Source organism: Melospiza georgiana, chromosome 3, assembly GCF_028018845.1.
Source record: "Melospiza georgiana isolate bMelGeo1 chromosome 3, bMelGeo1.pri, whole genome shotgun sequence".
In the NCBI taxonomy this organism is placed as follows: Eukaryota; Metazoa; Chordata; class Aves; order Passeriformes; family Passerellidae; genus Melospiza; species Melospiza georgiana.
Window position 1 is genome coordinate 53,475,184 of NC_080432.1, and position 13,790 is coordinate 53,488,973.

Genomic DNA, 13,790 nt, shown 5'->3' on the forward strand with positions numbered 1-13,790 from the left:
TTTTCACCATGGTGACCCTTTTGGATAATTAAAAAAGTCATCACATAATATACACAGAGCTTCATATTTACAGAATAAATGGCAAAAGAGGGATTTACATACAGTGACATTTATGTTCAGCCATTAACAAACAAGATCCCTTGTGTAGACTCAGGGATTATTCACAGTTCCTTTAAGAAAGTCCTTTTATTTTGCAAATGCAAATAGACATCCAGCAGGATGTCTATTTGTAAGAAATAGATGCTTGTTCTCCCTTACACCATAGATGTAAGAAATAGATGCTTGTTCTCCCTTACACCATGGTCATGACCTTCAGAGAGGCAGGTTGGAACCTCCTTATCTTCTTCTTCAGTGCCTTTGAAGCTTTGATGCGACAGATTTTGGGCACTGGAGGAATAGGCTTGGAAGAGGTCTGGACAGTCACGGATTGTCTGACTGAACCTTCAGGCCAAATCAGCTCACTTTCATCCCCCTCATCATAGTCAAGAGCAAGGCTGCTACTGTTACTGCTGCCATCCCAGTCGCCTTCACTGGACTCGCTGTCCCCGAACCGGTTGGCAGTGAAATCGCTGACCTCCCCTTCGCTGGTCTCTGCGATGGTGGAGTGAAAGAGGGAGGCGCACTCTGCAGAGTACTCGGAGTGGTCTGACTCGCTCTTGGCACAATCTCCGTGCGGCTGCCCCTTGGAGCGAGCCCTCGTGCTGACGCTGCGCAGGACGCCGGCTCTCCTCGCCGGCTGCCTCGGCGCTCCCAGGCCAAAGCTGTGAGCCAGGCCGGCCGGCTGGGCCTTGGCAGAGATCTCCACCGTAGACTGCCACTTGCGCTGCTTCTTCCTGCTGCCTGTGTCGGCACAAGCTGCTTCCAGGGAATACAGCGCATTGGCAGAGGCTCCGTAGAGCTCTGGCCTGGATGGCACAGCGGGGAGCCTGACCTGCACTGGGAACAGACTGGATTCTGAGCATGATCTGCCAGCCATGTCTCCAGAATATGAAGGTCTGCGCATGAGGGTCTTCATTCCTTGTGGTCTTTGGAGCTGATTCCACTCAACAGGCAGCTTGGTGGCCCCATGAGGCCCTCTCATCTTCTCCACGCAGAAGGCTTGCTTCCCAGGCCGAATGACCTTTTCACTGTTCCTCCTCTTTATCTTCACTGCCTTTGTTTTGGAGCTGGCAAACTTTACCCGGACTTGATGGGATTCTGCAGGGACAAATTGAGCATGGACAAACTCAGCTCGTGTCACTCGTTCATGACCCCCAGTGTAAGCCAATTTGGCATTGCCACACCTTTTGATGGGCAGTTTTTTGGGTGGGACAGCTTTAGCATTCCAGGTGTCTGGGCTAGAGTCCTCTTGACACAGCTGTGAGTAGGACAAACTGCGCTCCATGCTGCTCTCCGTTTCTTCTGCCAGAGGAGAGCCCCTTGCTGCTGACTTGGCAGGATAACAACTATTCACAGCTGATGGCTCTGTGTCAGGCCGAGTGGATGACTGTTCTTCATTCATACAGCTCATGGTCTCCTGCTGCTTGGCACACTCCCCCTCTGGCACCTCTATTGACAGCTTCCCTTCAGCTTTGTTACTCTCCAGAGAACTCATCTGTTTTTCCAGCTGGCTACTGCTGCTGTTAATTTTCACTCCACCGGCGCTGGGGGTTATAATGAGTCTCTGGTGCATTGCAGCTGGCTGGCTCTTTGGTGAAACCCACTCACTGGCCTCAGCCCGACTGCTCCCTTTGCATCTCGTCAGCTGCAGCAATTTATTGATGTAACCCCCCGGCTTGACCTCAGTGGTTGGCCTAGTCTTAATCAAGCTGGGACCTGTTGTACTAGGCATAGGTTTGCTGGGAGGAGCTTGGAAGTCTGATTTTGGGGATGTTCCCACCAGGGAGAAAAGGGGACTTTGTAAAGCGACTGCATGGAGGGGGCTTGGGTAAGGATACACATCAATGCCGTTCTTGGAGACCAAGTCATTCTGGAATTTGGGATCGATGCTGAGCAAGTGCATGTCTCCATTATGGCACTGAGGCAACACGGATTTGGGATCCATTTCTTTCTGAAATCTAGTGTCCGCTGGAATGAGTCTTTCCAAGTCACCTATATGGTGGATGAAAATAAACAACCAAATTAAATCATAGACAATTACATTCAACCCGGTTCATGCCAGAAGTGATATATCAGAGATGTGATAGCTTTTACTAAAATCAGTAGCATGGATAAAGAAAGTAATTTCAGTCTTCCAAGGTCAATGAATTACTTTAAAGCTTTTATCACCTAAGCATAACAGAATTTAAAATGCCTTTTAATGCAAATAGTAAAACTTTTACCTTTGCAGAAAATTTAAACTGTACTACTTAGATTTTTTTACTTATAAAGTAAATCCGTGCATATACAAAAAAGTCCTAAAATGTCACAGACCAGCAGGAACCCAACTAGACAAAACCAAGGGATTATTTTTAGTTCTTGGCAGAGAAGTCATAAAAGACTGAACTGAAGAATCTTTATTTTCACAGAGGAATAAAATCTAACTACTAAAGGCTAACTACTCAGGCACGTGGGAAGTGTAGTACCTGCAGATGACATTTATAGACACCAACTCCTATCTCTTCTATTTTTGGAGTATTGTCAAGATTGCTGTAATTTACTCTTCTTGACTGCAGCCCTCTCTCCCCAGCAGCATCTCCTGAGCACAGAGAGGATAGGCTGTGTTCTTGTGTGAAGAAAGGTTGTTCCATCCAGACATGTCATTCAACAGAGCACAATGGTGCTGCGTTACCTCTGGGATCAAGAATTCTGGAACCAGTTAGCTTGGATTTCTCTGTACTACAATGCAGACTTTAGTGCCAACAAATCCTCAGCTAACCAATTTCATGGGTGCTTCATGCTATCATGAACTCAACTATCCCATTTAACCACATCATTCACAAACTATGTGAACAGTCACTTGATGACCATCTATGTCCTGTCACAGCAAGCTTTTAAAAGACCGCAAAATTCAGGGGTGGTCTGCAGTGTCCTACCCAGGCACAGACCTGCCACAACAAAGGTTGGGCTGACAACCTAACAACCTAATTTCATAACAAAAATTCTTTAGGAAATTGTTGGCAGTGTGTAATGCTGCACTCTTTTGCAAACAAACCAGGAAGGAGTCAAAAGCACCTTGTGCTTGCAATGTCTCAGCAAGCTTTCTGCTTGCCAATGAAAGAAAAGACAATTGGTCTGTACTTGCAATTTCCTGTGAGGAAAAGAGAAATTTCTTCCCCTCTCCAAATGACAATTTTCTGAAGTAAAATCTTGCTTCACTTCCTGCAATGTGGTCAACTTTATAAGAATTGTTTCTTCAAAGCTATACCCACTACTACCCCATTACTTTTGTTTTTCACTGTGAAGGCAGTAAGAGGCTTTAGCCATGAAGAAGGGCTGAAAGAGGTCTGCAGTCTCTCTCCCATACCCCTGCTCAGTATCAGCTATCCCTTTTTGTGCTAGTCTATATAAAAAAAAAAAACAAAAAAACAAACATTAAGCTCTTAGAGTCTCAGCAACATGTCTCAAGGCAGGAAAGTTTCTGAGAGAGAAAAATGTCTCCAATCTGAATATGGAAGCCATGGGTCATTAACCTCAGCTTCATCCCCAGCCTTTGACAAGCCTTGAGAAGACTTTGCTTTTATGCTGTAATTACTGCCATCCCTTCAGGTGTGTCTACACATCTAAGTATAGAATAGGTGGTCTTTGTTTCTGTTCCAAGCCAGAAGTGAGTTAAGATCAGGTCAAGCAGCTGTAGGAATGATTCCAGAGTGGCAAAGTACTTGAAATGATGTTCCCCATAGCTTCCCTGTGTTGTGTGTGTTCTATAATGTGTTCTATAATGGAACTGCTACACATCTAGCTGGATCACTCTAACACCAGGTTGCTTTGAGGCTATGGAAGAAGCTGTGATAAGAAGTGATACAATGTCACTTTACAGAAGGCAAACAAGAGATCTAGAATATTAACAGACTTGTCCATTTTGTTAAAGGTATGATGCAAATTCATGGCTGATCAATTTTTAGGCTCATGACTGCTCCCTAGATAGTCAATTAACTTTTGGCATTTTTTGTCCCTAATTGTACATTATAAATTATGAGAAAGAGTCATTGTGTGACTCAACATTAATTTGTGTAAATAGGGAATTTTGAGTTTACTTGAAATCTTTCATGCATCCCTGCACTTTCACACAAGGTATTTCAAATACTGAAACTTAAAAAAAATATCTCAATAGTCTTTACAATTTTATCTCAGAGAGTATTTTTCATTTCTAAATGCATAGATTTGCATGTATTTGTTTGATTTGCATAGAAATGCATGTATTTGTTACTGTTTCACCCATTTTTTTTTATTGAATAATTCTATTATTTGTTACTGTTTAAAAGTATCTGGAGTATGGAGACATGGGGAAGTGGGATAGTAAATGGTTTGGCTCTGTGATTTTGATCCACTCTCACTTTGTGTATTGAAACTGACAACTAAATATTGATTACATATGACTAAACAAGGTCCTAAGAGCAATAACCAGGAATCTGCCCTTCTCTTGAATGAAGTACCCAGTTCTGCTGTAAATTACCTGTGGAAACTGGCCTTGGTCTGGACCTGGCAGGAGTCCCAGAAACATCTCTGCTGGCTGCAATCCGACATCCATCGCTGCCATAGGCTCCCTGCTGCTGGAAGCTGGTGGTGTGCACAGTGGTTTCATCTGCAGACTTGGGTCGGTAATCGAACACACTGAGCCTTGCTTTAGGGTGCTGAGAGCTGGGTAAGAGACTGGTGTGGGAGGAGGAGATGGACTCACTGTACACAGAGGTGCAAGAATTGGAGAGTGAGCAAGAACCACCATCACTCAGGTCGTAGAATCCTGCAGAGTAAAAATAAATAGGATATTTCATATTTACAGCAAAACATGCTCTGTAGAAGAAAAGTGCAGAGAATAAAATAGATCTTCATTTGCTATGTGCCACAAGCCTAATTTATTATCATTTATTAAGGTAACATTAGCAGAGGTATACTCTAATTCAACTAATCTTTACTGGGCTTCTGCATATTTACCTAGGCCCTGAGCCAGCTTGGTACACACATGCCTGCTTAGTTCTGAGGGTGGGATGGGATGAAGTGCTGCACCATCATGCCCAGTTCTTCACTGGGGAATCTCTTTGGGGATTATGATGCAACTGGGCCCTCTGTAAGACAGGGCCCTCTGACACTGTTGTAACTTGTACTAGGTGCATACAAGCACGGATTAGATGAGTGGATTGGACAGAGCAAAACTACCCTGTGATCAGAGCTGCCAAGTCTATAACAACTGGAATGTCTAAGGGCAGAGAATGGAGACTACCTTCTCTCTCCAGCTATTGAGATAATTTCCAGTAATTGTGGAAGCATTAAAAAAGGCTTTGTATAAATTCAAGGTATTAAATTTTATTATTCCTCTCTATAACAGAGAAGGAATATTTTCTTTTGAACTGTGCCTAAGTGAACAACTCCTGAACTTAAACACACAACAGAAACTTGCACATTTTACAGGCCTCTTAAGTACCAGGCTACAAATATGTATGTTTAATTAAAAAAAAAAAATCTCCTTGTCTCACTGAAGACTTGAGGCTTTGCAAAAATTCTGTTTAAAAGAGCTACTTTCATTGTGTTTGACTAGATAACAGAAACCGGTTTTGACAGACATCCTAGCTATAAAAGTCTGAAGTACAGCTCTCTCCGTGAATCAGACCAGAAACTTGATACCCAGTATCTTTCTGTCCATGAGAGCTTTACTCTGTAAGGGGTAGTTTTTTCTCAGTGTCTTTTAATAGTGCTGTTTTGCTTCTACATAAATTCATTTGACAGGAGCACTGCAATAGTGATTTTCAAAGCCCTGGTGAGGTTCAGAATCCTCCCTGGATACAAGCGGAGTGTTGATATTGGTCTCCACTTCTTTTAAGTAGTCTAGCCATTTTAACAATGGTCATTCTACACTGCACAAGATAATTAATACGTAAATCTGTCTCCTTCTCCTTCCATGTGTGGCTACAAAGTTCATTAAAAAAAATTAAATAATCCACAAAGAATACTGCTTGAGTGAGTGAGCCCTTTCTAACTAAATCAAGTTTGCAGGGAAATTCCTAGCAGCTCTGTGAGCCCACACTGTGCCAGATGACTATGATCCACTTCAGCCATGGGGCACCGTTTCTGACCAACTAATACAGAGAGTTAGTTTTGCTTAGCAGCTGACACTCTTCAATTCTCCTAGCAGCATACTCCTGGGAATAAACAGCCAAGTGCACATTACCTGAGCTGGGCCGGCTGTCACTATCCAAGTATTCACTGGAGGTCTTACTGACGTCCAATTTCAGCTCACTTATTCGCTGGTCCAGCTGATCCAAGTGACTTTTCAAGCCGACATCCTGTCTCCTCAAACGAGACTAAATCAAGGCAAGAAGGAAGAAATGAAGGATAATCACAGTTAGAATCTCAGCAGCAATGCATGAATTCAGGCCAACTGTGCCAGCAAGATTCTACTCTCATGAAGTGTTTTCCTTAGCTAGGGACTGCTGCAGTGGCTCTCTGTAATGAGACTGACCTAATGGACAAGGACAAAACATTTTGTTTCTTCATATACATTGTCTTCTGCCCAGCTAAACATGTTCTCAAAACTCACTCTGAAGGTACTTTACCCTTTGGCTTTTTTGTTATACCCATGGCAGGAACTGTACCTCTAAATATGACAGAAGTCTTTTAACTTAACATATCCTTATTGCACTGCACGTTGCCATATGCTGGATCTGAGCCAGAAGAAGATGTAAATGTTATGGATTGTCTGCAGGGACTCTTAAGATCTGCCAGATGAAAGGAAACCACTGTGGTTGAGAGGCATCTTATTGCCCTACCAAGTAAAGGCAGCATGCCCACTCCAGTAAAATCCTTGGCTTTGATGACACGTCTTTATAGTTGAAAGGATACAATGCTAGAATTGTGACATCTATTTTACTGCAGGCTTTCCTTGCTTGTCTTATGGCCAGATATCTCCACCCATTTCCTGGAAGGAGAAGGTGGCATTTGAATATGGTGGGGGAATTACTGTGTTTAAAACAAATGATGAATAATCCTTCAGAAGCCAGCAACTAGATGTGCTGCCTGCTGCAGCCAGTGACCAGGCTGATCTGAGGTAACAGCTCCTGCAGTTGCTCCCCCAGTGTTGATGCCGTCAGCTTGGCACGGCAGATGGCCAGGCGCGAGGCACCAGCCAAAGAACCACAGTTGGTTTCTGTCACAAACTTCTCATGTGGCACCTGCCAAGTTATCTAAAGCCCTGCCACTATTTAGGCAGCTTCTAATTATATCACACCTCACCATCCATCCTACAGTACTTTATAGAAAGGTGGTCTCTTGAAGTTGATGGTAAAGTTGCGCTCAGCCCTCAAGGGGATGGGTTTCAACTCAGTAATGGTAAGAAAAACATTATTAAAATTCTTCTTTATGTGTCCATTTCATATTTAAAAACACAAGTGGAAGCTCTAGCAGCATTTCCAACCTCAAATATATAAAAATAAAAAAATCTATGTCCTTTGAACCAATTAAAGTATCTTAAAATTAAATGACATACAGAAAATCAAGATTGGTATGCACATGTTTTTACCTCCTTCCTTTTGTAGCAATTATTCAGTTTTTAACATTTGCATAGGTTTCTCCATACCTATAAATACTAAAAGAAAAAAAAGCTAAGATCCTAAGGTAATCAGTAAATTATTAGAAATTGTAAGAAAAAAAATTCATATGCCCTGAGTTTCACAAGAGAACTCTTGAGGCTGGTGATGCTGCTGAGAAGAAAAAAAAATCTATTTATAGCATGCTTTTAAAGAGGACCGGAGGAACATATAAGACACAAGAAATAAAGCTCTTTTTGTTAGAGTCACACATCTAGAAAGGTTTAAACTCAAGAGGCTCATTACTGCTTCCTAGGGAAATCCACAGTGAGTGATTTTCCCTGATTTCCCTCCTCCTGTTTCACATAAACAAAAAAGAGGGGAAGAAATGGATAATAAAGGAGATTTTCTATTCCATCTGAATGATGGATGTACGACCTCCTCAGTACTTCTTTATTTTGTGGTAAAAAAGCAAAACCATGCCATGCCTTCTTCAATCCCACCTACTCAGGAAATCATAAAGTTCTGTTTCGAGGGCTGGAATTAATTGCTTAATGATTAATGTTTTGCCAGCCAATCCCTCAGTCTGTGGTTTCTGATTAATGACAGAGAGGCCACAAGGTTCTCAGGTATTCAAACATTATTTATTATACCTCCAGGTTCTGTCTGCGCTTTCACAGCATTTTAACCAACACACATGATTTACATCATCGTTTTTAACCCTTTTATGGTGCCTCACACCATTGGGTTTTCATGTTTCCAGCCACTGACCTGGCTTTGATCTTTCAGTTAACTACTTCTGCACTCTAAGAGGAGAGGCATTCCTCAAACCATTTGGATAAGAATGACTTTTCCGGTGTGTTTGTTTCAAGCTGTTATCGCTCCAATACCCACACTGGGCAGCACTCAAAACAGTAACCCCTAAATACACTCTTCCTCTCCTCTATTCACCACATGAATTTTACATGTGACAAAACCTTGCAGGTAAAGTCGTCTGTTTGCTTGGGGCAATGCAGCTGTGAAGACTTCTGGACACTGCACAGTGTGGGACCAAACTTTCCCAGTCAACATGTACTACCAACAGGCTACAGTTTTGGGGAGGCAAATCTGGAGTATCACCGTACCACCCACTTAAGTCCCTGGTTTAAAAGATGCTTTCTTCTATGTAAAATTACCTAAAGGGAAAAAAAATCTGTGTAAAATGCAGGGTACCAACTGTTTGGTTTTATCTATTCAGTATAATGTGTCCCTTCTCACATTTTTATAACATCATAAACCACCTGAAAGCTTGCAAAACAAAATAATCAGATTCAAATAAAATAAGGTTTATAAATATGTCCTCTGAGGAAAGAGCTGAGAACATACTGGATATTGCAAGCTTCGATATCCACCTACACTGACAGCAATCATGGATTTCTTTCTTTGCATTAGCCTGAATTTGCATCTCTTTCCTCTTTGTCACCATGATGTTTGGCTAAGAGAAGTTTAGCACCTTCAGGATCTCTAATAGTGGGTGGCATCACTTAACTCTGCTCCTCTTCTGCTACAGAATTGACCCTGCCTGTGCTGTAGTAATTTGCAGTTGTCAGAAACTACCTTGGTCGGCAAAAAGAGCCACTGGTTAGGGCAAAAAGGGCATGACTGTTAGGGGTAGCAGAGTGCCTAGAGCAGAGTGCTACAAGGCCAGCTGATCACTGTCTCTGGTAAATGTTGTTGGGGAAGAGACTGAGATTCTGGAATGGCATCCACACGTGGTGTCTATGGCATTTGATGGCTCTGCTCTACTATTCCCAGTAGTCAGATCAAGTCCTTAAGGTTTCTGCCTCCACTCTCCTGTTTCTTACCCTACCATTATAGAAGAAGCCTGGCTTGACTTTTTATCTGCCTTGTTTCCATTGCCAAGATGCCTTGAGCCACTTTCAGCTGACACAGCTTTCTCATTCTATGTTGTGAGGACCAAACTTTTTATGAATTAAACTGTGACCACACTAAAGCTCAGGGCTACAGTCCTCCTTGAAATCTGGAGCAAGGTGCACTGCAAGGAAATCTTACATTTACACTGTTAATGAGTTTCTCAATCTGAAAGCTTATAGAGCAGCAATCACATATTGTACCCTCCATGGGCCAACAACAACAGTTGTTGCTGCTGCTGAAGATGCATCACTCCTTGAGTAATGCTGTGCTTTGCATTTTCTGCTATTTTCAATTTTAACTTCATTTCCTGCAATCATGAACAGAACTTTCATGGGTTTTGAGTAAAATACATCGCTCATGAGTCACTGGGAAAGTTTTCAGCCTGTGGTCACTGAGATCCTAGATCTATGAACTGCTTCTAAAATGACTGTGAAAAGCCCATTTTCAACTGGGTTTACTTTGCTATTAAGGAAATCTGAGGTACGTACCTCTACTCAGATACACATCTGCAATTTGCAGGGGGAAAAAACCAATAAAGCTACCAGGAGGCCTGAACAGTACAGTCTGAAAAGCCTCCAGCAGCCAAGGGTCAATCAGAAGAGCTCTGTATTACTACTTTAAGCACAACTGTACTTTTGCTGAAGAACCTGTACCTGGACTTATGTGCTTCTGAGTCATCCTGAATCTTTATGAACACTTCCCTCCCAGGCATCCCAAGAGACATGTTTCCTATAATTGCACTGGCACCTACTGGTGAAATTCGTCCCTCTCTGGAGGTGTGCAGAGTTATTCTTGAGTCCACTCAACTGCATTTCTAAAGGGCAGCAATTAATGGGCAGCCTCTTTTTCCTTCCATTTTAATAGCTAGTTTCTCCCATGTTCTTGGAAAGCCAGCCTTGTAAGGTGCAGGTAAAATCCTGACAAATACATCTTCTATTTTGATATTTTATTTGAAAAATATTACAACAAATGAGTAATTACAGCATGACAGCAGACACGAAAAGAAGTACAGTCCCTATGACCAGAGCTCATTGTGCGATTCTGTTACCCCACTGGCCTCAAACAGGCAATAAATGCCTTAAATTCTTTTGCTCAATTAAAAAAAAAAAAAAAAAAAGTAGAACCATTACTTAAGACTATCAATGACGGGTAATCAAGTGGCTGGCTGTCCATTTGTCTTGTATTTTCGTAATTTAATCAAGATATGCCCGTCGCTGTGTTTCCACACAGCGGTGGCTAGGTTTCTCTGAAGGTTAAAGCCCATTTTATCCTGAGGTGCTGCCTGAGAAAGCTGCCCACGGGGAGTGAACAGCCCTTCTGTTTTCACACCTGATGGATAACTGATGGCCAAGACTTGCACCAGTACAGCGAGGGAAAGGATTCTGAATTAAGTCTGAGTTTACTGAAGTGTGTAATTGCCTATACTAGAGATTAAAGCCCTTTACCCTTTGATTATTGTCTCAGCTATGAAACTCGGTTCAGCTACAAATCAGAATTGTTTTTTAGTTTCAAAAAAACCTCTGTGTAAGTGGCCGGTGCAGCACTTCAAATACAAGGCCTGGCATTCAGTTATTTCTCCCTTTTGATCATGCAATCCGTGGACAGAACAAAGTACTGCCGTCCCACGAAGCGTTTCCCGGCGGATGGGCTCCCGCTGGCGCTCAGCGGTGCGCGCTCCCGGGGGGAGGCGCAGAGGTGTGCGCGCACCCACACACCCACAGCCCCGAGCGCTCCTGCAGGTGTATCCCGGCCCGCGTGTCTCTGATCTCCTATGCAAACGGCTGCTGCCACTGAGAGCTGAGCGCTCTGTTACTGAAGTTAATCATCGCCTACTCCTCGGCGATGAATGAGCGGTGCCGGGTTAACAACTTCTCCCCAGCGCTCCCTCTGGCACGGCGCCCGCCGCCGGCACTGCCCGCTCCGGGCCGCCCGGGCTCGCCCCGCCTGAGCCGCGGCAGCGCCCGCCCGCTACAGCGGCTGTGGCGGGGCTCGCCCGACCCCGACCGCCCCTGCCCGCGGAGGAACCGCGGCCGGCGGGGGGGAGCAGTGCAGGGGCCGCGGCTGCAGCGCCCCGCCCGCCCTCGGCACCGAAGGGGAGCCGGGTGTCTGACAGCCCAGGGGCGCTTCCGTCCGCCGCGCTCGGCACCGCGGCTGGGCTCACGGAGCCGGGCAGCGCGGCGTCCCGCGCACTGCGGTCCCTTACCAGCTGCTCCTTCAGGGCGGAGAGGGTGACCTCCAGACGGTGCTCCTTGCTGTGGGCGGACAGGGGCTGCTGTTCTCCGCCCGCCGCCGGCCACTGCGGCATGGCCAGGGCGGCCCGCACCAGCTCCCGCTGCTTCTCCCGAAGCACCTGGAGCTCCTGGAGGCCGGCGAGGGCCGCTTGCAGCCTCTCGCCCACCCGGCTGCGATCCCAGCCGCCCGGCCGCGGGGCGCCCAGCAGCATCGTCAGCGCTGGGCCGCGACACCGGCCATGGCAGGGGGGCGGCGGGGACGATGCGGGGCTGCTCCCGCCCCGGGCCGTGCCTGCGCTGAGGGCCCCTCGCCCCCCTCCGCCGCTGGCACCGGAGAGAGTGAAGCGGAGCCGTAGCGACTCCTGCGGTTTTGGAGGAGAGGTGGGGACGGGGGAGGGAGAGAGGGAGGGCGGGAGCGAAGGGAAGCGGCTGCGGCTCAGGCAGCGCCGGGGCCACCTCCCGGGTGGATACGCGGGGCGAGGAGCCAGTACCCAGCGCTCCCTCCGCCCCGCGCGGGGGCGGCTCCTGCCTGCCCCATCCCTGTCCCTGCCTCTGCCCGGGGGCTGCCCGCGCCTCGTCCTCCGCCCCAGCAGCCAAAAGGGATGGGGTGCCCGCCCTCTCCTGGCAGAGACATGGGCCGGCGAACCGGCACAGAGAGCCGGGGTGAGAGCGCCCGTTCGGCCGGGAGCGGTCCCCGGAGATGCTGCGGAGACCGGAGCCGAGCCGGTCGTCCTAATGCTGCGCTGTAAATTAAAGTGATGCGAGGATATGGTGCGAAGAGAGCTCGCGGGTATAACAAGGCTTCCCTCGCGAGAACGTGGCGCTTGTGACTCTATCCCTTCTCCTCCTGGCTGGTGGTGCCTCCTGCCAGGCACACTGGCACTCATCTTGCTCTCCAGAAACCGACCCAATTGGGATCTCACTGCGCAAGTTCGCTGTCTTGCAATGAATTGTTGATTCTCACTTTGGAAGCAGGGCAGAATTCTGTCTTGTGAGGTCAATGTGTAGTTGATTCCCCCCTAAAGTCATTTGAAGGGCTCAGGACGTGGTTTGAATGGGACATGAAAACAGAGTTGGCCATGGAAATTCAAGACTGTAGTGCTGTTGCTACCAAGAAATGCCAGCATTTAAAGCTCCCCAAACGGACAGCTGCAGCTCCTCCAGAGGTATCTGCTTAGCAGGCAGCAAAGACAGAATGCATAATCTGTAGTGATGCAGTAGGGGACAAGAAGCCCTGATAGCAAGAGTCTGATGAACACAGTAGAGACTATGCTACAGGAGACAGAACTTTTCTGCTGCCTACACAGAAATAGGAAGCATCTACAAATCCCAAGATCACTGTGTGCCAGACTCTTGATTGACGTAATGTCAGGGAAGGTGTATTGTTCTCCATGAAGCAGAGATCACATGCAAAGCCCATCTGTCCATGGTTATCCTCCTTTCAAATTGTGGCATATCTTTAAGAGCTAGCATCTCTAATTTGAATCCTGCTTGTCTTTGTGCTGACACAGGAGTTGGGTGAGCGGGAACCAGTTGCTCTGTCATCTGTTCGTCACATAGTCTCTTCTCGACACCATGTGTGGGTGGCTGTGTCCACCACTGAGACTGCAGCCAGCTTATCTTTTCCTGTACCAGTCTCCAGCTTTAGGAGAGTTAGAAGTACTAGAGCAATGCCAAATCCACCTCCTCCTGGGGGCAGAGGGGCGAATTATTCACGTGTTTGTTTACAGTCCTGTGCAACACATTTGATAGTCTCAGTAAGACCCAAGCCTTGCTTTCGTTGTGTCACTTTGAACAATTTTCCTGTAACTGAAGATTTGAGAACAGTATTTACCCTGCAAAGCTGAGCTTGTCAGAAGGGGTCCCAAGAGGCCCTACTCTGACAAATTGTGTAGGAATATTCACAAATGTCTCCAGCTGCAGATGGAACAAGAATGGCTGGTGGTCACACAGTGCTTGGTTAAAGTGTGTATGTGGTATGACTTGT

General features: G+C 46.0%; 1 protein-coding gene across 1 annotated transcript; it reads right to left on the reverse strand.

Annotated features, from left to right (window-relative positions):
• Positions 1–272: 272 nt before the first annotated feature.
• On the reverse strand, positions 273–12,532 carry DACT2 (dishevelled binding antagonist of beta catenin 2). Its single transcript, XM_058021158.1, is given in 5 exon segments — positions 273–2,091; positions 4,595–4,882; positions 6,305–6,437; positions 11,776–12,242; positions 12,245–12,532. Coding segments are annotated over 5 exon segments (2,880 nt in total). The 5' UTR covers positions 12,438–12,532; the 3' UTR covers positions 273–292.
• Positions 12,533–13,790: the final 1,258 nt, after the last annotated feature.